The sequence below is a fragment of the Podarcis erhardii genome (genome assembly GCF_964252035.2).
Source record: "Podarcis erhardii genome assembly, chromosome: 3".
Lineage (NCBI taxonomy): Eukaryota > Metazoa > Chordata > Lepidosauria > Squamata > Lacertidae > Podarcis > Podarcis erhardii.
In genome coordinates this window covers 47,531,359-47,554,199 of record NC_138507.1, presented here as the reverse complement: position 1 = coordinate 47,554,199, position 22,841 = coordinate 47,531,359, and the positions used below count along the sequence as shown (strand labels likewise).

General features: G+C 39.7%; 2 protein-coding genes and 1 long non-coding RNA gene across 5 annotated transcripts in view; 1 reads left to right on the top strand and 2 right to left on the bottom strand.

Annotated features, from left to right (window-relative positions):
* LOC309339476 overlaps positions 1-22,841 on the bottom strand; it is a 464,046-nt gene that overhangs the window by 71,490 nt on the left and 369,715 nt on the right. The window lies entirely within an intron of this gene.
* CCNC (cyclin C) lies at positions 170-14,783 on the top strand. 2 transcript variants are annotated; one of them, XM_081857417.1, is made up of 12 exons: positions 170-385; positions 2,824-2,930; positions 5,221-5,305; positions 6,089-6,158; positions 7,015-7,066; positions 7,780-7,835; positions 8,259-8,294; positions 9,674-9,765; positions 10,621-10,688; positions 11,308-11,387; positions 11,977-12,095; positions 13,339-14,783. In XM_081857417.1, the coding sequence occupies exons 1-12, from the start codon at positions 354-356 to the stop codon at positions 13,415-13,417; spliced, it is 876 nt and encodes a 291-aa protein (XP_081713543.1). In that variant the 5' UTR covers positions 170-353; the 3' UTR covers positions 13,418-14,783. The 2 variants fall into 2 exon arrangements, with proteins under 2 accessions (XP_081713543.1, XP_081713544.1); XM_081857418.1 differs by having other exon boundaries at positions 173-385; positions 13,181-14,783.
* On the bottom strand, positions 14,782-19,625 carry TSTD1 (thiosulfate sulfurtransferase like domain containing 1). Of its 2 annotated transcripts, none has more exons than XM_081857479.1 (4): positions 19,306-19,530; positions 17,687-17,863; positions 17,325-17,484; positions 14,782-15,610 (listed from the first exon to the last, which is right to left on the bottom strand). In XM_081857479.1, the coding sequence occupies exons 1-4, from the start codon at positions 19,478-19,480 to the stop codon at positions 15,547-15,549; spliced, it is 576 nt and encodes a 191-aa protein (XP_081713605.1). In that variant the 5' UTR covers positions 19,481-19,530; the 3' UTR covers positions 14,782-15,546. The 2 variants fall into 2 exon arrangements, with proteins under 2 accessions (XP_081713605.1, XP_081713604.1); XM_081857478.1 differs by lacking the exon at positions 14,782-15,610 and adding an exon at positions 15,617-16,437 and having other exon boundaries at positions 19,418-19,625.

Below are 22,841 nucleotides of genomic sequence, written 5' to 3'. Positions count from 1 at the left end.
GGCAAGGCAAAACTTAACTGATGCACCCTTGAACAGCTGAGGGTGAGGAAAGCCGGCATTTTGACTTTCCATTCGCCCCCTACCCCCCCCATGGGCGGAACTTGTCTGCTGCGGAACTGATTTGCAAGGCGACCGCGAGCTGCCGGACGACGGAAGGGTGAGCACGCAGTACCGAGGTTTGCCGCTTGTTAGGAGCGCTGCCGCTCATTACAGGCTCTTCTTTCCTGCCGCTGAAGCTGTTCCTGTTCCTGGAGTGGCGGGAGGGGGGCGTCAGAGGAGGCTGCACCGGTACCGGCGTCTGTGCTCTCCGCCTGGGCAACCAGAAACGAAAAGGCTCCCGCCGACTCCGCTACATGGCAGGGAACTTCTGGCAGAGCTCGCATTAGTGAGTAGCTGTTTTCACGGGTCTGGGTGCATCTAGGATGGGAAGCGAAAGCTGTGCCGGATTACCGGGGCGGGGAGGCACAAATGGGGCGGGGGGAGAAAAAGGCGGGCGAGGCAAATTCCCTCCGTAGGTCCTTCATAGGTAATAGTCGTTGGAATATTAGGTGCAGTGAGATGCGGCTTTGCGGGTGGAAAGGATGTGCCTAGAGGTTGCGGCTTTTGGGGGAAATATGAATTCTTACACTGTTATATGTTTGTATGGGTTTATGCCAAAGCTGTTATGGGTTTTCTGCTACTGGCTGTAAGGACGAAATTGGCTGTGTGTGCTGTTGTGTTTTTCCAGATGGAAAATCCCTTATAGAAAGTCATGCAAATCTATGGTAAAGTTCTGGTCAGCTTGCCTCAAAAACTGACTTTGTAGGGTTGGAAAAGGTCCAGAGAAGGGCATCCAAAATGTTCAAGGGGATGGAGAATCTCCCTATGAGGAAAGGTTGCAGCATATGGGGCTTCTTAGTTTAGAGAAAAGGCCAGTAAGAAGTGACATGGTGGAAGTTCATAAGATTTTGCCTGGTGCAGAGAAAGTGGATGGAGAAAATATATTCTTCCTTTCTCATGACAATAGAACTTGTGGGCATCCAATGAAGCTGAATGCTGGAAGATTCAGGACAGATAAAAGAAAGTACTCCTTCATGCAGCACATACAGTTAAACTTTGGAACTCGTTCCCCCAGGAGGCAGTGATGGCCACCAAACTGGGTGGCTTTAAAAGAGGATCAGACAAATTCATGGAGGAGAAGGCCATTAGAGGCTAATAGCCACAGTTCTCCATGCACTGTCTGAGGCAGTATGCCTCTGAATACCAATTGCTGGGAGTCGCAGGTAGGCAGAGTACTGTTGTGTTCATGTCCTGCTTGCAAGTTTCCCACAGACACGTGGTTGGCTGCTGTGAGAACAAGATCCTGGACTAGATGGGCCATTGGCCTGATCCAGCAGGCTCTTTTGACACAGTAAAAGTGCTGCCTGCTGTATACTACATAATTTAGTAAAGACCCCCACCCAAGAGTTTTGTGGAGCTAAAAAAACATAACAAATTATTGATGTCTTTTATTGAACCATCCTATTAGTATTCCTTATGCACACAGTTTTTATTTTCTATTTTGGTTCAAATGGAAAGGCGACAAGTGGTTATTTAAATTTTGAATGGAAACAGGTAATGAGAAAAACGTGGAATATACTGATATCTGTTTGTTGTTTACTATAAGAGGAATGTTGCCCATTTAAATTCATCATTTCCCCCTCCTTTCTTCAAATGCTTTTGTATCTGCATACTGTATCTGTGCACAAATGAATATTGTACTACCTCCCAAGAATTGGGTCACTTATTCCCCACCACCTCCACCTACAAGGTCTTAGGTGAATAGAGCATTGTGATACTATGAGGTTAGAGAACCTTCAGCAGATAACTTGAGGGTAACCAATTTAGTGCCCTACAGATGTTGTTGAGCTCCAACTTCCATCCACCCAAGCCAGCATGGTCAGTGGTCAGGGAAGGTGGGAGTTGTAGTCTAGCAACATCAGGAGGCCACCATGTTGGCTACCTTTGAAATAACTGAAAGCTTGTAAAAAATATCCATGGTGAAAAGACTTGACTCAGGTTCATAAATTTTTGACAGAAAATGAATGGGTATCTTTTAGGATAATGCAAACTAGCAATTACAAATAGGAGAAAATTTCACCTGGCTGGAGACAATTCTCATTATTGCAGCAGTCAGTTTGTCTTTCTTTGCCCACTTTTTATGTGTAATCTACCAGCACCTAAATTCTAAATGTGTTTATTTGTGAGAAAGTCTGATCTCAAAACCCAAAACAATATAAGCACATAATTGGAAATCACGATGATGTTGAGATGCTTCTGGGACAGGTGCCACAGGCAGAGAGGCTGGATTGAATTTTTAGGTGTATGCATGCTTTGGATAGCATTTATTTATTTAAATTATATTCTGCTTACTAACCAGAGTTCTTAAGGCATCTAGCAGTATATTTAAAATACAATAAAATAGACAGAAAGTTACTAGGGCAGAACAAAGACGTATACAAGTTTCTTCCTCATTCTCAGATCCAGATGCTGCTCTGCAGCTGAATCTCTCGGCCCCAGCGGAAATGTCTGCTGAAGCATGTCACAGGTTGGGGCTTCCTTGCTTGGCTGTTGCTGCTGTCTCTTGCAGCTGCTGTCTCTTGTGGCACATGTAAGAGGTGCTGGGGGAACAAATTAGTATGGGTCTGAATACCTAGGAAAGTTTGTGACTTTTGCATCAGGCTGTGTAGTAGAAGCTGAAACGTAGGCTCTTTTCTATTTGTGGTAAAATGCCCTTCTGTTTAGTTGGTATAATAATCTAACTTATACTGAAAGTTGTCTCTTCTCTCTCCACTTTCTGTGTAGCTTACAATGGATTTTGGATAAGCAAGATCTGTTGAAGGAACGCCAGAAGGACTTAAAATTTTTGGCAGAAGAAGAATATTGGAAGCTGCAGATATTTTTTACAAATGGTAAAAATAGTTTCGCTTTTAACTTAGCCCACTGTTTCATACTGTGTGTGTGATGAATTATTTTTGTGTTAATATCTTAAAATACACAAATTCACCATAACTTTTTTTTAGAAGAAACATTCATTAGGTACCTAGTGACATGAACATGCTCCCCCAAGAGACCTTATCTTTCACCTTAAATATAGCATTCAGGTTTATTTATGGTTTGTTGTTTTTGGCATTATGCATATGCTTTCATCCTGAGACCTTGTGGATGTAAGGCATGTGTTCTAACACTGAACTTTGGGCATCTACTACATGTTTATTTTTATGTGACAGTCCTTCAGGTTCTGGTTTAATGGCAATAACATAATGCCTAGTTTGTATGTAAAGATGGCACTTGCAGGGGATCTGAAACTGACAGTCCAGCCTTTACCTTGAGGTTATTCTTCTCTTGGTCTTACACTTTAATAGTCCTTCTTAGGTTCCTCTGCAATTCTGAAGACTTGTTGTGAAACTGATAAGAGACTTCTCTGCATTTAACTTGGATTCAGCTTGTATGATTCTTCTGTGGTGTAAGGCCAGAACATGGTTTGGACTTAGGCATGTATGTGCAAATGTTGCTGATGATCTTTCTTGTTGTAGATGCTATCTGTTAAGTAGTGGCTTGTTAAGCCTGCCTAATGATTTTTTTTTAGCTGCAGTAAGATCTGCACTGTGATCTACTGGTTCTTCGCTTGTTTTCTTAGCCACTGTAGCAGATCTGGGTAAACTTAATATGGGAAAGAGAGGTAGTATATTAGAAACTGCTATGGCTGGATGGAGAATATTTGTATAGTGCTGCTCATTTTTGTGTCGTGATATTTGGATATCATGAATGTACTCATGAATGTATACAGCATTTATTCATGGTGTTACAGTGCAGCATCAGGTTGATCACAATTGTAATGGTTGTTCCTTTAAACATTAATCATGTGTGCAAATGCCTTGCTTGGCAGTCAGCCTTTAAAATCTGTGCATGGTTATGTGAATCAGAATGGCATAACTTGCAGTGCTGTTTTAAAATGGCAGGATAATGATACAGCATTGCCATGTTCAGATTATAAATGGATGAGGGCATTCAGGAAAAATACCAAGTAATCACCTTATGTTTCATTCCATCATTCTGTCCTTCCACCTCTGCTTGGGATCCCAGACGGATGCTTCTAACATGCTTGGCACATCTCCTTTGCCTGGAAGGCCAAATAAGAGCTACCTGCACAGCTGACACCAGGGCTGCTTCTTGGCCAACTGGCAGGCAGAGCTTGTGATGGAGCAGCTGACTACTTCCTCTAGTGTCTCTCCCCCCTGCATCCCACTCCTTTCCCTAGATTAAATATGTCATACTTCAAACACCTGCTGCCCTGCCAAATTCAGCAACTATGTTGTTATTGGCAGCTTCATTCATTGGACAAATAACATCAGTGTTGTTATGTGTTTAAGCATTGTAGGCTAGAGGTGGCTCATTTTTTGTTTCTTTAGCTGAGGGCTTACGGATCTCCAGAAGGCATGTGTGATGTAATTGTAGGAGTCTAGAGTAAGTGATTTGAGAGTTGCCTTAAATTGTACATCCTAGAGCAAACTGTTGCCTTCACTGTATGGAGATGTCACATTCCTCTTCTTCTTTCATGGAGCCATCTTTAAATGTTGGAATTAAGTGCCATCTGACTGTTTGAACTAGTTTGACTTAGTGGGTAGCATGCTACACTTTGATCTAGAATCACCTTTTAATCCCTCAGGTAGTTGTGGGGAAATCACTGATCCAGTTCAGCCATACATTTTCAGGCTTGCTAAATTTCAATTTAGCAGCCAGAAACAACCATTAAGACCACATTCCCATTTGTTCCTTGGTAGTTCCCTGGTATGTCTGAAACAGAGACCTCTGGTTTAATGTCAGTACCTGACGAGGATATTAAATCATGTTTTATGTTATGGTTTAGCAGTCTAGAAAATGTATATATGAACCAGGCAACTGTGCTATGGTCTCAATATGTCAAAATATGATTGATGTATCTTTTAGGGTTCCTGAGAGGATGACTCGGTTAAACTTGACAACTCTTTACATATTAAGGCTGCAGTCCTACGCATCAGTAAATTTCATGAAATCATTGGGGCTTTGAATAAATGTGGATAGGATCTGATTGTAATGACAGTGTAGAAATGTTGGCATACTGATTGTTTCACAGCACCAAGGGAGATAACCTTCACCACTTCTGATAAAATGCAAATTGTACTTTAAAAATCTTAACTCTCTTTTGTTTTTGTTTGTAAGTTATCCAGGCCTTAGGTGAACATTTGAAATTAAGACAACAAGTTATTGCCACTGCCACTGTCTACTTCAAAAGATTCTATGCCAGGTAGGACCACTTTAGTATGTATATATTATATATATGTATGTATGTATATGTATATGTATATGTATATGTATATGTATATGTATATGTATATGTATATGTATATATCCTTTTTAAACAGAATTCAAAAGTTAACAGATAAGTTGGTTTGTAGCCATTTCCAGTGGGTACTGTTCAGCTGATGAAAGGCTTTTGTAAGCAAAATGGGAAGGGTAGCAATTTTCAGTTATTACATCCCACAATGCCATGGTGCTTCTGTAACAGCGATCCCAGATGCCTTCATCTGCCCCAGCTGTAATAAAACATATATCCCATATTGGCCTCTACAGCCACAGCAGGCAATGCAACTCTCTAACGGTTTGACTTTACCCCCAGTGGCACACTCTTCCATTGTCTCCTGAGACAGATGGATGCCAACACAACACACACAGTCTCTCTCCACCTGCTAAATATGCTACAGAGGGTTGGGAGACCCTGCAGAACAGATTTAGAGGGGTGGGGGCTCCAGGAGGGAAGGCAAATAGCTAAAAACTGCTACCTTTCCCATTCTGCTTATGGAAGCCTTCCTGTCAGCTGAGTGATACCGTTCAATTCAACCCCATTGTCCTTCTATATATGCAAATCTTTTATTTTATTTTATTTTATTTTAATAAAATTTATACACTGCTTGATTGTAAAAAAACCCTCAAAGCGTTTTGCATTATTGGTGGTAACTTTTCTAAAAAGTTGTGTTCTAGGTGAATAGCTCCTTCTGCCTTCTTAAAATCATGTACTGTAACTTTTCAGATATTCCCTAAAAAGTATAGATCCGGTACTAATGGCTCCTACGTGTGTGTTTTTGGCATCCAAAGTAGAGGTACGTAGAGCATATTTTTCTGTGCGTGCATAAATTTGGGATAAAAAAAGAGCGGAATTAGTTTTTAACCCTAAAGAGAAAAGTTAAATTGGAGCATTTATGTCCTTCTGGGAGAAACAGGAGCTCCATTATTCAATGCTGCGTCACACTTATAAGAGGCGGAGGGTTTCTTTTGGTGTATGTGTTGTTGTTTAACCTTTAAGAAGAAAATCAATAAAGATAAATTTAAAAAAGAAGATCCAGTGGTGGTGATGAGCTGTAGTTCATTACCATTCTGATCTGTCCTATTGGCTGAGTTGCTGTCTTGTCTTCTCAGTCTTTATAGATTCTAGGATTTAGTAAAGTGCATAGCATTTCTCCCACCAAGGGTTTTGTGCCCTTCCCTCCATCATTATTGGTGTTTGGCTGTTCATACATTCAGAATAAATGGTGACCCTTGATCACACCATGCTTCCAGTGCTACAGGTTGCTTTTCTTGCCTTGTGGTTACAGAAGCTAGGTATGAGGGCCATCTTGGCAGCTGCATTGCAATTGAAAGATATTCTGCTGATGGGAAAGAAAAGAGATTCCTTCTCTGACAGGCTTCTTTATTATTTTCAGCGTTGTTGTGACTATAGTAGGGTGAGGTGGAGATGAACCTTTTTACACCTGTTCACCATAAGCTGCAGTGGAGCTGGGCATGGCTGGCCTCGGATTCTGTCAGCCTGTCTTGGAAAGTGATCAGCATTTGCCTACAAGCCTCTCAAGAGAACCTTCCTTTCACCCATCATAATGACAGGCAATTTGTCACAGTGTGTTTCTAGTGTGGAATTCCTTTCAGTGTGACTTCTTTTCTTTTTCTTTTTTTTTCCTTTAGGAATTTGGTGTGGTCTCAAATACAAGGTTGATATCTGCTGCTACTTCTGTATGTAAGTGTAAATCATGTCCTTTTCTGCTGCTTTATCATAGATAAAATAGTCATCATAATAGTTATAGATTAAATGTTGTCTTTTTCATAGGAAGTTGTGCATTGCTTAGAAACTTTGGGGATTAAATAGTATAACTATCTGAGATAAATAAAACAGATTAAGTATTAACTGAAATCAGTTTTCAATCTCAGCAGCAATGAAAAGGAATTTCTTTATCCATAGTATGTTTGATACTTGGTTAAAGTCTGTCTCCCCTCACCCCTCTGCAAAATAGATATTTGCACATGCATGATATTAGAAAACTAATTTCTAGAAAGTGGTAAATGCTTCCACACCAGTAGATAATTTGGTCAATTTGTAAGCTTTCAGAGGCTGGTAAACATTTTCTTTTAAAAAGCCATACCAACTTACTTTTCAAAGTATATAAAATAAATTTCAAAACCTATGCTCACCCACCTACCCTTTGCTTTGGTCATTGCAATATTATTTTATTCACATTCTTTCATAGTAGTTTTTTATTGTACCTGAATTTTGCCAGGTAATCTCAAAAGTCCATATGCTCTAATATACATAGTTTCCAGGTGCTTGAAAATGTAAAACAATGCATCCAATATCTAGTCTTGTGAGATTTGTGAGTTCAATGAAAAATAAACATGGTGGTTTAATTTTATCCTCTTTTTTTAAAAAAGTCTCTTGACTTCTTTTAATTGCAGTGAAAACTAGGTTTTCGTATGCCTTTCCGAAGGAATTTCCTTATAGGATGAACCATGTAAGTAACCCTGTAGTGATATAGTTTGCATTAGCATATCATCTCTGAATTAGTACATTGGCACCTCTTTTTTTATATATAAATATTTATTAAAGTTTTTAAATATAAATGCACAAATAATAAACAATCTTGGTTTATTTAGTACATTGGCACCTCCACCAAAAATATATTTATTTGAAAGTAAGCTCCACCAATTGATAAGTGGAACTTACTCCCTCATGTGCATCACTTATGTTGCCCTTTTGTAAATGGGTGCAACAGTTGAACTGGTGTCTAATAAAATGTATTATGCACAAAATTTTATTACAATATATTGATGAGTGGAATGGATTTACCGAGTCTCCAAAGGATCTGTGTTTTCCCTCCTTCCTTTTAATGTGAGCAGTGTGTTTGATATGATTAACTTATTTTCTATTTTTGCAGATACTAGAATGTGAATTCTATCTCTTAGAATTAATGGTAAGTTCATCTGTTTACCTCTGCATTGGCTTAACTTTATACAGCTTTCCTATTTGTTAAAGGGGATGAAATGTGCTATTACTCACAGCACTTACCTTTAAATAGGCAGTATTGTCCACACCTCTCCCCAGTTGCACTGCAAGCCCTAAGAAAGGAGCATTCCTTTTTATAGTTTAGTAGTTCATGAAAGCTAAGCAGAAGTTAAGAATAGAGTTGCACAAATTGCATATAAAACCCGAATGTTTTCTTTGTATAGATATTTGAATACATTATATTCAGTTTGTAAGATATACAGTGGTACCTCGGTTTACGAACTTAATCCGTTCCGGAAGTCCATTCTTAAACCAAAGCCATTCTTAAACTGAGGCGTTCTTTCCCTAATGAGGCCTCCCGCTGCTGGTATCTTTCCACCCCACCATTCGGATTCCGTTCGTAGACCGAGGTAAAGTTTGCTAACTGGAACACTACTTCCGGTTTTGCAGAGTCCGTATACCAAATAGTTCGTAAACAGGGCTGTTCTTAAACTGAGGTACCACTGTACTATAAATACTTAACCACAGGTGTAGGTTCAGGGACCCATGTCATGTTCTTACATCTCACAAGTACTTCTCTGGAAATGTGTGTACTCTTGGCTATTTTAAGTACTGAAAACTGCTCTTCTAATCAGTCAGCTAACCAGTACAGGCAGCATAGCTATTCTATTCATCATGTTGGTCAGACAACAGGCAGTGTAATACTTTGGACTCCATCCACCTTTAGCTTTGGCCCTGCTCACCATTGGCAAGTGGCCTCTGTCAGATTACCCTTGACTTTTAAAAACTCTGTTCTAAGGTGTGCTTTGTGGTTAAAAATTCTGCCTCTTTTTAGTGTGGTTTGCAATATATAGCGCCTTTGCACATTGCACCTCTGTTCTGAACTAGTGGAGGAGGATCTTCCTCCTACAGTCTCTCTGACATAATCCCCCATTTATATTACAAGAAGAGAAGTGAGAACTTACTTGAATTTCAAACTAGTGCCAGTTATTTTGGCAAGCTTTTAGTTTATGCAGTTTTAAACACAGGCTGTTATTTCGCAAGGTTCATTTTCCTGTGAGGTATTTAGGTTTGTGGGCAAATAAGGTTTTTGTTTGCTGCAGTTGTGTCACTTTGTGTCTCCGAGGGAGATAGTCTGATAGGCAGTCTGTCAGCTTCTACAGAGGAGTATTCTAAAGAGACTACTGACCTCATTTTGACAGAATAAGGGTGCTGCAACAGTAACATGTTGAATGGAAGGCAGGAAGCACCTAAATTTGTAAGTCAGATGTTTTGAATTCTTGCTAGTGACAATGAGCTTTGTGCTGCGCTTAATTTTAAATGGCCTTTTAAAATCAATCTTTCTAGGACTGCTGTTTGATAGTATACCATCCTTATAGACCTCTACTCCAGTATGTGCAAGATATGGGCCAAGAAGATATGCTGCTACCCCTTGCCTGGTAATAAATATAAAAATGTTTAAAGAATGCGTTCATCTGAAGTAGAGTACAAGATTAAATACAACAATGGAGGTGAAGTCTGCTAACTGACTTTGCAGACACTTTCCCCAGTTTGCCAAAGCCACGTGAGCCAATATCTAGACATTTTCCTGGGGATCAGTATTAGTTTAATACATACTGGAGAACACATGGAACCAGTTTGGTTTATTTGCCACCATTGGACTGTTTTACATATGACCTGTACAGCCTTTTCTTCAAAACACCCAAGGGGAACACATAGTAATTAGATACTCTGATTACTATTTTATTTATTTAGTATATTTATCCCTGCTCTTCATGGAACTCAGGGTGGCTTCAGCAAGGTGCCTGCCCTCAAACCATCGCTAACCTTGTCTTGCAGTAGGAAAGATGACATCATATAATGTCTCTGAATACAGACCTATTACAGTTGTACCTTGGTTGTAGAACGCCCTGGAACTTGGACGTTTTGGCTCCTGAATGATCGAAACCTGGAAGTAATTGTTCCAGTTTTTGAACGTTCTTTTGGAAGCCAAACGTCCAATGGGGCTTCCGCGGCCAATCAGAAGCCGTGATTTGGAAGTCAAATGCTTTGGAAATCGAACGGACTTCTGGAATGGATTTGGGAAGAAATTAAACCAGTGTTCCAACTGCAAAGTATGTAGGAAAAAGATATACAATGAAATGTGTATATAATGATAACCAACATCCTGATTTCAAACAGAACGTAAATGTTTAAAGGAGAAATAAGCTGGTGTGTTTGTGGCATATTACCTTGACTCCCTTATGTGAAGAAATGAATGGCAGCATGCTGATTGGTTGCTTTTATTTGTGCAGGAGGATAGTGAATGACACGTATAGAACTGATCTTTGTCTGCTGTACCCTCCTTTCATGATAGCTCTAGGTAAGTAACACGTTAAAAAGTGCTTTATCGCTACAGTGGTACCTCGGGTTACATACGCTTCAGGTTACATACGCTTCAGGTTACAGACTCCGCTAACCCAGAAATAGTGCTTCAGGTTAAGAACTTTGCTTCAGGATGAGAACAGAAATTGTGCTCCGCTGGCCCGGCAGCAGCAGGAGGCCCCATTGGTGCTTCAGGTTAAAAATAGTTTCAGGTTAAGAACGGACCTCCGGAACAAATTAAGTACTTAACCCGAGGTACCACTGTATTTGAATGGAATGAGTTGGTGTAGAGTTCCACCCATGACCATCTTCATATAAAGTCTGGTGTTGACGTCATAGCCTCAGTTTCATTTTTTTACTTAGCAACTGAAATGATTTTATGGTGTTAATTTAAAAAAATCTAATGGAGCAACTAGGAAACAAAAGTTAAATGTACATGTTAAGTGTCAGCAGTGTGAAAAGTATCTAGAATGGTTTGATGGAAAAAGTCTCTCTTGAGAAGTAGGCAGTGGTACAAAGAACATGTTCTGGAAATGTCCTTTGTCATTACTAGTATGTTACCCATCATTCTGCAAGTATTGTTATCTAACCTTATGCAACATTTGTTTCCCTTGCAGCTTGTCTACATGTGGCTTGTGTTGTCCAGCAAAAGGATGCTAGACAGTGGTTTGCTGAGCTCTCTGTTGATATGGAGAAGGTAGATACATTTTCTTTCCTAGGTACAAATTTATTGTGTAATGGGAAAACATGTATGCTAGCCACATGTCCTCATGTAAAGTGGTAGCTTCATAGGACCAGGTATTATAATCATTTCTTGACAATGCTTGAACACCGGACTAGCTTCTGGTCATTTTGGGGGCAGACTTCATGGTGCATGTGCTTATTTTCAAAGTCTTATGTGTATTGGAACTGGGCTGATGTAAATCAAATGAAGGCTGTGTTTATTTTCTCTTGAAATTACTGACCATTCAGCTAATTTCCTAGTGCACTGATCTCTGAGTATAAACTCTGTTATGCTCTAAGATCAAAGCTCATGTTAATTCCCAGTAACAAATCCCAAATAATCCAGTGTTTTAAGATGTTGAATGTTTTAAACTAAGCTCAGAATTTGTCCTTCCCCCCCCCAGTGGGTAAAATATTAAATATATTATTACTAAATTTAAACAGACAGAGGTACTATACAAGGGTAACAGAAAACTTAATATTGTATATGAACTGTGTGCCTATTGCTGACAGACACATAGAAACATGCCTACATTTTGTCATCTAGACATATTTTTGTTTAGATTTTAGAAATAATCAGGGTTATCTTGAAACTGTATGAACAATGGAAGAACTTTGATGAAAGGAAAGAAATGGCTACTATTCTAAGTAAGATGCCTAAACCAAAACCACCTCCAAACAGGTAGGTGTCTTCAAACTTTGTTTTCTCCTTGTTGTACTTATCTACCCCTGCTTCTATAGCTGTCTATATCTATTTCTTTTTCTCTGAAGAGTGTATCCAAAGTGTAAACAAAAATTTTAACAACATTCCAGAAATCTATCAGAATGTATTCCTATTTGCAAGAAATTTGATAGTTCTCATGTTAACAGTTATACAACTTCCTGCTTTTCTTTTGTGAAATTACCTAATAGAAATGAGTTAACTCTCCAGAATTGTGTAGGCATAGGCAACCTCCTTCTGAATCTTCAGGGACTATAACAACCTTTATCAATGTCATTTGAACATGATGAATGGCTGTGCTTGAACATAATGCTTTAAACTATGATTTTGGATTGTTATTCATTGGATGTTTGTAAACCGAGTAACATTGTTCCTTGACTATCATATTAAAGCTTTTGGGTTTGCAGGAATCTTTTTACCAGGCACATTGTCTGCTTATAACAAATACTCAGAATTAGCACAGGCTTACTGGCAAGGGGTTGGTGGATAGGTTGTTGTGATTTTGGATAAGATATATATAACCTTTGCCCCTTGCAACTCTGGTTATGAGCTGAGTGTGAGATCATTGTGTGGGCTAAATTCTATCCCTGATTTTTTGAACAAATGTGCATTTCAGGAACAAGTAATTTTTTTAATAACCACACTGCTCCCTACCCAGGCAGTTGTTGGCATAACTAAGTGAAAGTATGAAGACAAAAGCTACAAGGACTCAGAAAACTTTTTTTTTTATTTCCTCAGTCATGATTTAAGCAAGACTCACAATTTATAGGAGTTTGAGGCAAATTTCCGTGGTGCTATTTACATTTTGACACTTGCACAGGCGCTCCTAGAATAAATTCTTTTATGCTCTCACATGAAGTAAATGTAATTAAAAAGCTGCATGATGATTGATCTTGTCCATTGTGACTTCTTGTGCTTCCAAGATTGTAGAATAAAGACTGTAATCTCCTGCCTTGCTGTTACATTAGAGATGCCTTCATGAAATGAATTCACAGAAGTAAAATAATTTTTAAAAAATATATCCATATTTGTTTTGTCCCGAACAGTGAAGGCGACCAAGGTCCAAATGGAAGTCAGAATTCTAGCTACAGCCAGTCTTAAGTCATTCCAAAGAAACTCATTGTGGACCACTTTGGATTATGTCATGATGGATTTTTTCTTGTGTGGAAGACATGAACACAAGGTTTCAATAATGTCTTTTCAGAAAGAACTTGAAGAATGTTTCTGTCAAGCATATTGAAAACTTTTCCATAAATACACATCCATTTGAATTGTGGCACTAACACGTTTAACACCACTTCTCAGTCTCCAAACAAGTCGAAAGCCTGGATAAAGCTAGAAAAAACACGATTAACTTCAGTATGGACAGCATTCAACACTTTAGTTGTTGTTTTTTTAAAAAATGAAGAGTTAAAGAAACTGTTACCATGAAGCTGGGTGAGTAACTGGATCTTCTTGCCCCCATACCAGTTTGACCACAGGAGGTGGCTTGAAATGTTGGATTTGAAATCCTAATTGACCAGGTATATACTCTAAATGCTAGTGAATATTGTACAAGAAGGAAAATGCACTTCTTCAGTAAATTCTTGAAAGGAAAAGACTCCTTAAACAAAGAGTAAGATAGTTTTGCATTCCTCACCTGAAATTTAACAAGATAGTCTTAGTCTGTACCTATAATTTGCTAGCAGAAATTGAAATCCAGTACCCAAAAAAGTGCAATATGTATAATGCAAATTGTGGCTGTTGTAGGGAGGAAAATTTCAACCTTTACAAGTGCTAAACTATTAAGTCATACTTTGCAATCCAATCAAGTTGAATAATCTAACCTATTTGAGGTAATGGTGGATGTGTTGTGTGCTATAGAATTTAGCTTGCCTTCATTGTTACAAATCATTCATCGTAACAGAGGCTTCTTAAGAAAGCAGCAAGTATTCAGATGAAAATAAAACTTACTCCGTAGGAAACTATTTATTAATTACTGTAAAAATTTAACTAGAGAGGCTTAATTTTTTTTTAACCACAGGGCCATATCCTGTGCTCTTTACTCAGGCACACCTTCCACTGAAAATGGGATTTGCTTCAAAGCCTTTAGATTTTAATGAACATTATGCACACACAATTTCATAATGAAGTGTCTGTTATCCTAAAACAAAATCAAATAAAAATAACTACTGGATTTCAGTCTTAGGTCTTTTTTCATCCCAGAGAACAACTTTAAACTGGTACAAAACCAGAGGAATGTTGTTTTGAAGAATCTTGTCACTTGGTGCTTGTTCTAAAACTTGATTTTTTGAAAAGCAGCAGTGCCTGCTTCTACTTGATCTGTCATTCAATTAAGTGTAACCAAAGTGTTTTTGTATGCAAGTGATTGGGCTCTTTGCACTTAACTGTAAGTTATTTTTATAAAGCGTGTTTGGATACTGACTTACGAAAACACTTCTGTGAGAAGTGATGTGTTTCTGGCCTTTTCATACTCTCCTTATTCGTTCTGCTTATTTTGCTGTCTTGTTCCACACCCGTGCTAACATGATTGGTTGAAGACACCTTGTCCTTAGCCATATGGAAATTAATTTTGTTCCCCTGAGGGTTTAAACTTTATTTGTAATATGAACTAGCTGGGTAGGAATAAAAACAAATGCAAATTGACAACTTTGCCTGGTTCTTTTATTCTGGAGTGATAAATAAACGATACAAATAAATCAAGGTGGTATTGCAGATATATAAATAAAGAATGGAATCATGATCCGCTGAAATCAGTGGAAGTTGTTTAATTGGAAATATGATTGCATTGTTGATTTAACTGCGGAATAGTAATAGGTTATGTAGATGTAGCATATTGTATTCATACTATGAGCACTTTCCCTGTTGGATGAAAACATGTTTCCACACACTATTACTTCCACAAAGAGTCAAAGACTTTAAAAGCAAGAAGAAGAAACTAAGCTTATCTCTTACATGCTGGATAAACATTTGAGCTCTGTTTTATGTGCAGGAAAAATTACTGGGAAAATTAGCTAAAGTTGTTTGAAGAAAGTGTCTAATTACTAATTTTAAAATGCACAACTTTAATTTGAAATCACGACTAACCAAAATTCAGTTAGTATGTAAGAGTTGAAATTAATTGCAGTGTTAAGAGAACAACCTGGTTATTATTTAGGCTATTATATTGATCCATTGCAAATTTCATTCAAATGGCAAAACTATATAAGAGGAAATATTCAAATTTTGGAGAAGATATTTCCATAATCGAGAATAGCCTGATTGAATATTCAAAACAGGTATCAGTTCTTTCCTGCTATGTAGCACAACCAATATATTGCTACACAAAATAGTTCCTAAATCTATATAGATCCTTAATAAAAGTTAGTTAGCCTTCACTCTGTGTACTATGAGGATACTGAATATCCAGACATCATTTCCCCGCAGAAGATTCATACTCAGCCCATTCCTTGAAGCCACCAGCATAATTCTGAGCTCTGCAAGCACATAAAATAAGAATCTTAACATTTCACACTATACAAAGTATTTTAGTTAGTTATCCTTTCTCTAAAACATACTGGCCAGATCACTGATTTGCTCAGAACTCAGTGGGCTCAAAACTTTACGGGAATGTTAACCTTCTACTTCCAACTTCAAAATACTATCTGCTGCATTCTCTGGTGTAACAATTATTATTTAATAAGACAAGGAAACAAAGAAGCATGCATATGATATCTTCCTCAAACAACACAACCCACAATAGCCTCTTAAACAAATAGTTCATTTTTGCAAAACAGATAACAGTTTTGTTGATTAAAAACTATTAATCTCACCACTGGATTTGGCTGCAGCCCATACAAGATTTTTAATTCTGGTTTTTGTCACAGCAGCCAAAGGTATTAAGATTCTGCAGAGTCCATGCAGAATCTTTGATGTAGCAAAGCAGAATGAGGTATCACCTTAGTTATGTTTTTTAAAATCACAATTGGATTTCCTTTTAAGAGGAAAGCTGTGAAATGGCAGGTGGCAGTTTTAGATTGAAGGCAACGACTGATTTACATATGTCCAAGGCGGCCCAGAAGTAGCTAGAAAAGGGGGCAGAAGGGGGCCTAATGGGCTTATGCATGCTTCATTGTTGCATGCAATGATGACCTGAAATGCAATCCCCACACAAATCAGGGGTTGCCTGTATTTCCATGTACTATCTTCAAGGAAGATCTGTCACTCTATGCAGGGCAGTAGCTAGCAGGTGGTGAGGTGGGCCCCCGCCAGGGCCGCAGGTGGGGGAGGCACAAAATCAGCTAAAATATGTCCAAAAATATGTCTATAAATAAAAATATTGATTATTGCCTCATAAGAAAAGGTTTTAAATAGAGGGTGAATTGAATGGCTGGAGGAGAGGTGGAAAGAAGAGCTAATTTGTCCGTGGCTAGGGGGAGCAATCTGGACGGTTTTGCCAGGGGTGCAAGATCACCCAGCTATGGCTCTATGGCTATATTTACTGCAAATGGAGCCCTGTGCAAAATAGATACACTTAGAATTAAAGAATTCTGGGAAGCTGCTGAGCACAGAGATTAGTGTACCAGTACTGAGCTGAACTCCAGTCTTTCTATACATTAAAAAAATCCTAGTTATCTCAAGCAGTCTAATGTAGGTGTTTCAAGTGACATTTTTTGTTGTGGCTGTTAAACGATTGGCTGCCAGGAATCCTTGACAATCTATTGCAAGTCACTCAGAGTGCTACTACTAGATCATGAGCTATGTTCTGCCCACCACTGCTCTAGGCAGTTTGCTGTCAGCCTACATGCACGAGAACATTACTTTTTGTGATTGCTTCTACGGAATGAAATGCCTGTAGCATTCCAAAGAACTTAAAACAAGATGACCTAGTTTTTTTTATTTTTTGTTTAAAGGACTAGAGTGACTAGTGCTGCTTCAACTTCACTGATGTGCACAAATAGATGGCACAGACTACTTGCAACTGTAATAAGTTTTGAATGGCAGGAGACAAAGGTTCCGGTTTGCTTCATTTGTGCCAGGCCTAGGTCTTCACTGAGCAATAAGTTACTTAGAAGCAAAGATCAGGGCTATGGAATGAAAAGCTATTGATTCACCACACCTCAGAGTAGAACATCAGTGTAAGTATTAAATCAGAGGTAGAAGTCAGTAAAGATACATTTATGCAGTTTGTCCCTGAGTATATATACTCACCTGCTGAAACCCAGAGACTTTGCAGCAGCTAGAGCTTGTATGCTTCTCACTCCTGCCATACAGGAAAACACTAAAATGTCTGATTTAGAAGGCATATCTTGATTGTATATCTCCTTAAAATGTACGGGTTCCATCTGCAAAGCTTCCACAACATCGCCCACTACAAAAACAAAGACTGACTGTTGAATTAAGCAGCTGACTATGATGAATCATTATAAAGCAAGTAAGTGCAACAGTTCATAAAATCCATGATACGTAGGTGAACCTTACATATCTCCTGTTACACAGGTAAAAAGTTTTGAGCTAGCTGGCCTTGTATTTCCTCCTCACTCCGCTCATGACCAGGAAGTGTGGAAGCTTACATGGAATGCTGATGGATCCAGGAATTTTCCCATACTGCTCAATTTCCCATTTTTCTCTAACATCAACAAGCAAAATGGCCTTGGATTGCAGCAACTCCTTGAGTTCTTTGTAGGAGACCTTATCTTTAGCAGTGCAAAAACGGCAAACAATCCCGTCTGGCTTTTCAGTTTTTAGATCTGTAAAGAGAAGAAGCTATTACTCAAGCAAGCAATATTGTCTCTGGACCATCATTTCTCAAATACATCTACTAGCAACTTCTAATGTTACCAGTGAGCACAGTTTATGTCAGTGGCTTTATAGGGCAGAGCTTTTCAAACTTTTCATGTTGGTGATACACTTTTAGACATACACACTGCAGCTGACACACTATGTCGTGACACACAGTATCCTCCCCCCCCCCAAATACTGCATTGTCAAATGTACTTATAGATTTTCATAATTTCTGTATCATTAGAACTCAGGATCTGACAGTGAAATTGAAAGGGAGTAGTAGTCTCAGAAGAAAAAGTGTTTCATCAAACAACACATCATGTGGTATAGGCCGCTGGCCTACACACCATTTTAAAGGTGATTAGGTTAAAGCAGGCGAGGGTTTATTAAGATTGGCAAAATGCTTTTTTTGTGTTTTGCTGAGAGTTGTAAAACTCTACAGGTTCAGAGTATTTTTATAGTCTACAAAACCACATGCTATAATAAATTCGTTAGTCTGGACTTACTGTGTGGTACCTTTTTAAATGTGTTCCTTTTAGGGAGAAGGGGGGCCCCAACCACCCTTGCTCCCAGCCTGGCACAAAGCAGGCTTGGATTGCAGCCTCTCCCTCCCATTCCAGAGGAATAGGGAAACAACCAATGCAATGAAAGATATAAAAACAGCTTAGAACTATTCTCACTAAGTGTGAAATATGTAGTTGCTACTTAACTGTGGAGCACAAACCCACAAAGCCCCACTGGTCACACCACCAGGTCTCCTGTGACATGTGGGTGTGCTTACCCTTCTCTCCTGATCTGGGAATAACTTAAATATATAGCATCTGATCTGATATTGAGATACAACTTCCTCCTTAAAACGTCCTACACGCAAAATCATTCACACCTTTGTCCCAGCTGCTTTACAGAGGCATGAGGTCATTACTCTTTTATAAAGAAAGAATGAGGCCGAAATATAGCATAGGCAACTTTGCCCAATTTCTTTCCCCCTTTTGGAATTGGAAGCTAGATCTGGAGACTGCTGCAATGGATCTGTTTCGCAAGCAGAGCCAAACGTCCTAATCCTAAAATTAGGACTGAGAAATGTTCCACTAATGAAACATAACTGGATTAGGGAGCACATTTTATGGTCAGGGATGCCACACGGAATGACAGACTTGTAGAATTGCTAGGGGTCACGAGGGTCATCTAGTCCAACCCCGTGCCATGCTGGGATCTTTTGCCCAACGTGCAACTCGAACCCTAGACCCTGAGATGAAGAGTCGCATGCTCTACCGACTCTACAGATCTGGTGAATTATGCAAGTGCGGATCTGATCTTACACTGACGCTAGCGAATGTCAGACTATGCTGTCGGTTCTGTATAGGGAAGGAGAGAGGCTTTCTCCCCAACCCCGCCCCGGGGCACTTACGCGCCGGACTCCGGAAGGGGTCCCGGCCTGCTCCCGATCCCGGCCGCAGAATGGAGCCGCGACCGTGGCTCCCTGCCAGCAGGCTCTTTCCTCGCCCGCCCCGCGCACTGACCCCTGTCCGCTTTGCTGTCAAAAGAAAGGTCGCCCGACCCAGCCGGCTGCAGCAGCCCCACATGCTGCCCAACGCGGCTCAGGTATCTGCGCGTCTTAACATATCTCCTCCCATTCTTTGCCGGGCTTCCCAAGCTATAGCAGGCCACGTCGTTTGCCTGTCTTTTCGTCTGTGCCTTATAGGCGCTTTGCATCAGAAGCTGCTACCTCAATCCTATGCCCATTTCCTTAGAAGCCTCCTGTAGGGCTTACTCCCGAGTGCACAAAAGACATTTAAAGTGCACACACACACACACATATCCCTCAAAGGAACTGTACTTTACCCCTCAGAGAACTACAGTTCCCAGCACCCTTAACAAACTACAGTTGTCAAGGTTCCTGGGAGTGGGGTGTGTGCTTTAAACGTTTGCTGTTTAAAGTGAGGCTAGAATTGCATGCCAAATAATAATAATAATAATAATAATAATAATAATAATAATAATAATTTTTTATTTATACCCTGCCCTCCCCAGCCAAGGCCGGGCTCAGAGCGGCTTACAAACAATAATAAAAACAAGAAGAATGATTACAACTTAAAAACAAAAATAAAATACAACATTAAAATAATGGAACATTAAAATATTAAAATGTAGCCTCGTCACAGGAGGAGAAGGAAAAGAAAACAAAAGAGAGAGGGGGGGGGAGGGAATCAAATTGGCTCCAAGCCAAAGGCCAGGCGGAACAACTCTGTCTTACAGGCCCTGCGGAAAGAAATCAGATCCTGCAGGGCCCTGGTCTCATGAGGCAGAGCGTTCCACCAGGCTGGAGCCAGAGTTGAAAAGGCCCTGGCTCTGGTTGAAGCCAATCTAACTTCCTTAGGGCCTGGGACCACTAGGGTGTTGTTATTTATGGACCTTGAGGCTCTCCATGGGGCATACCGGGAGAGGCGGCCCCGTAGGTACGAGGGTCCTAGGCCGTGAAGGGCTTTAAAGGTCAAAAGCAGCACCTTAAATCTGACCCTGTACTCCACCAGGAGCCAGTGCAGCTTGAAAAGCACTGGGTGAATATGCTCCCATGGCAGAGACCCCGTGAGGAGCCTCGCTGCAGCATTCTGTACCCGCTGGAGTTTCTGGGAACAGCTTCAAGGGCAGCCCCGCATAGAGCGAATTACAGTAGTCAAGCCTGGAGATGACCGTCGCATGGATCACTGTGGCCAAGTCGGGGCGGGAAAGGTAAGGGACCAACTGCTTGATGCGGCGAAGGTGGAAAAATGTCGCCTTGGCTGTTGCTGTAACCTGCTCCTCCATGGAAAGGGAGGTGTCAAGGATTACACCTTCCTTGGAGGCTTTTAAGCAGAGGTTTGATGGCCATTTATCATGGATGCTTTAGCAGAGACTCCTGCATTGCAGGGGGTTGGACCAGATAGCCCTTGGGGTTGCTTCCAACCCTACAATTCTGATTCTATGAGTCATATTATGTTAACACCACTTCCTTTTCTCTGGATGCGTCCCTCAGGGTGCCCTCAGTTTCCCTTTTTCTGCACAATTAAGAAGTTCTTTTGTTTATGCCCTCATTTCACCTCAAAAGGATATTGTAGGGCTGGAAAAGGTGCAGAAGAGGGCAATCAAAATGATCAAGGGACTGGAACAACTCCCCTATGAGGAAATGATATTTGGGGCTTTGTAGTTTAGGAAAAAGTTTAGGAGTAAGCGGGGACATGCTAGAAGTGTATAAAAATATGTATGATGTTTATGAAAGTGGATAGAGCAAAGCTTCTTTCATAATTCCACAATCAGTGAAGTGGAATGTTGAAAGATTGCTGGGGAAAGCATTCTACTCCCTCCCTTACCTTAATTTGATGGTACAAGATTTCAAGTATTACTATGTTTTTAAAAAATATACTAACAAGTGTAGAACTCTATATTCACCCTTGGGCTAGTCTTGGGAGCAAAGATCACTCCTATACTTGAGCCTTCCACATGGCAAGCCTTGTGCTACCAGCTGAGACTACAGACTGGTGATTCACCCGGTAGCATTATTTATGACAACATTTCTTACACAGAAATGCTTCAAATTATATTGCTTTATGCAAACAAAGACTTTTAAAACCTAGATGAGGCTTATTCATTCATATGAAACTTTTTTTGTTTTTTTTGCTAGCAAGTTTTCTATAAAACAGTCATGGGTGCAATTTTCCAAAGTGTCTTTCTGTGTACATCTGTAATGAAATGTGTATTGTTTGAAATATATGCTTCACAATATTTTGAAAGGCCTTTAGCAGCCAGCCTTGTGACATATGGTGGCTTTGCATTTCCACATGCAAGACCTATCACTGGTACAAACCAGTCATGTCATTCGATAGCTAGCTACAGTATGGCACTTCATATACAGTTATCTGATCTCTAGCTGAAGAAACAGAAGGTAACATATTTAGAGATTAAAGCAAACATTAAGAATTAAGAGCCTCATGCTCCAGAGTAGTCCCAGAAACAAATGATCACATAGCGTTACCTCAGTACAGTGCTAAACTGAGTGGCTTTACAATTATAAAGATAAGCAATTACCTGCAAACTGTTCCACCACAAGCCTTATTTATTTGAGGCTTCCAGACTAGAGGTTGCTGTGGAATAGTCTACTGTGATCCATGGAAATCACTGGGAAATATTTCTTAGACAACTGTCTTGCAGCATGTAGATGCCATGTGTGCACATTTTCCCATTCATGTCAGTGAAGCAATGAAGGAGGACATCTCCATTCATTTATGCTTTTACAACAGGGCGCACAATTTTGGGGGTGGGATCAGAACCAATGGCTCTGAGATTTGGAAAAATACTGCTTCTTTCTGATATTCTTTGACACAGTTCTTAAAAGAATTTTGATCAAACACATTTTCATTAGCAAAGGTGGAATTTGAAGAAATGTCTAACAGAATTTCCACTTGGTTTTTAATTAAACGAGGATAAAACATCTCTATAAAAGGGTGATTAATTTAAGCTGTCATATAAACTGGTTCTCTGGTTGCTGGCTGTCAGCCTATCCATATGGCATTCCTTTTTCTACAGATAGAAGAGTATATTTATGATAGCGTAATTAAAAAGTAAACCAAGTGTTGCAGTGTACACGACATATAGGCAATATTCTGATTGATCCACTCCCACTGTGCTAATCTTTCCTAAACCTAAAGATGGATCTAATTTGTGTTATTTAGTAAATTTGCCTATTTATGTGGCATACCAAGAAAGATGGCTGGAAAGAAAGAGGTAGAGTCAGTGGCATGGTGCTGTACCAGACAAAACATTAAAAATAACAAGATATTATAGAGTTGTGGCATCTGTTCTGATGGAGCTTTAGGGTAGAGGTGCCCTTAGAACAGGACTTTGAGACAGAAATCTCAAGTCTCAACTTTGGGTCCTATGCAGCCGCTTGAAAGTACTGGGTGTGGCCTG

Coding starts and splice junctions, on each gene's coding strand:
- CCNC (XM_081857417.1), top strand. CDS start 354: ATGGCAGGGAACTTCTGGCAGAGCTCGCATTA. Junction 2,931..5,220: donor GCAGATATTTTTTACAAATG/GTAAAAATAGTT, acceptor TTTGTTTGTAAG/TTATCCAGGCCTTAGGTGAA. Junction 12,096..13,338: donor CCAAAACCACCTCCAAACAG/GTAGGTGTCTTC, acceptor ATGTCTTTTCAG/AAAGAACTTGAAGAATGTTT.
- TSTD1 (XM_081857478.1), bottom strand. CDS start 19,610: ATGCAAAGCGCCTATAAGGCACAGACGAAAAGACAGGCAAACGACGTG. Junction 17,485..17,686: donor TGGATCCATCAGCATTCCAT/GTAAGCTTCCAC, acceptor TTGTTTTTGTAG/TGGGCGATGTTGTGGAAGCT. Junction 16,438..17,324: donor AAGTCTCTGGGTTTCAGCAG/GTGAGTATATAT, acceptor TTTTATTTATAG/ACATATTTTTGGACATATTT.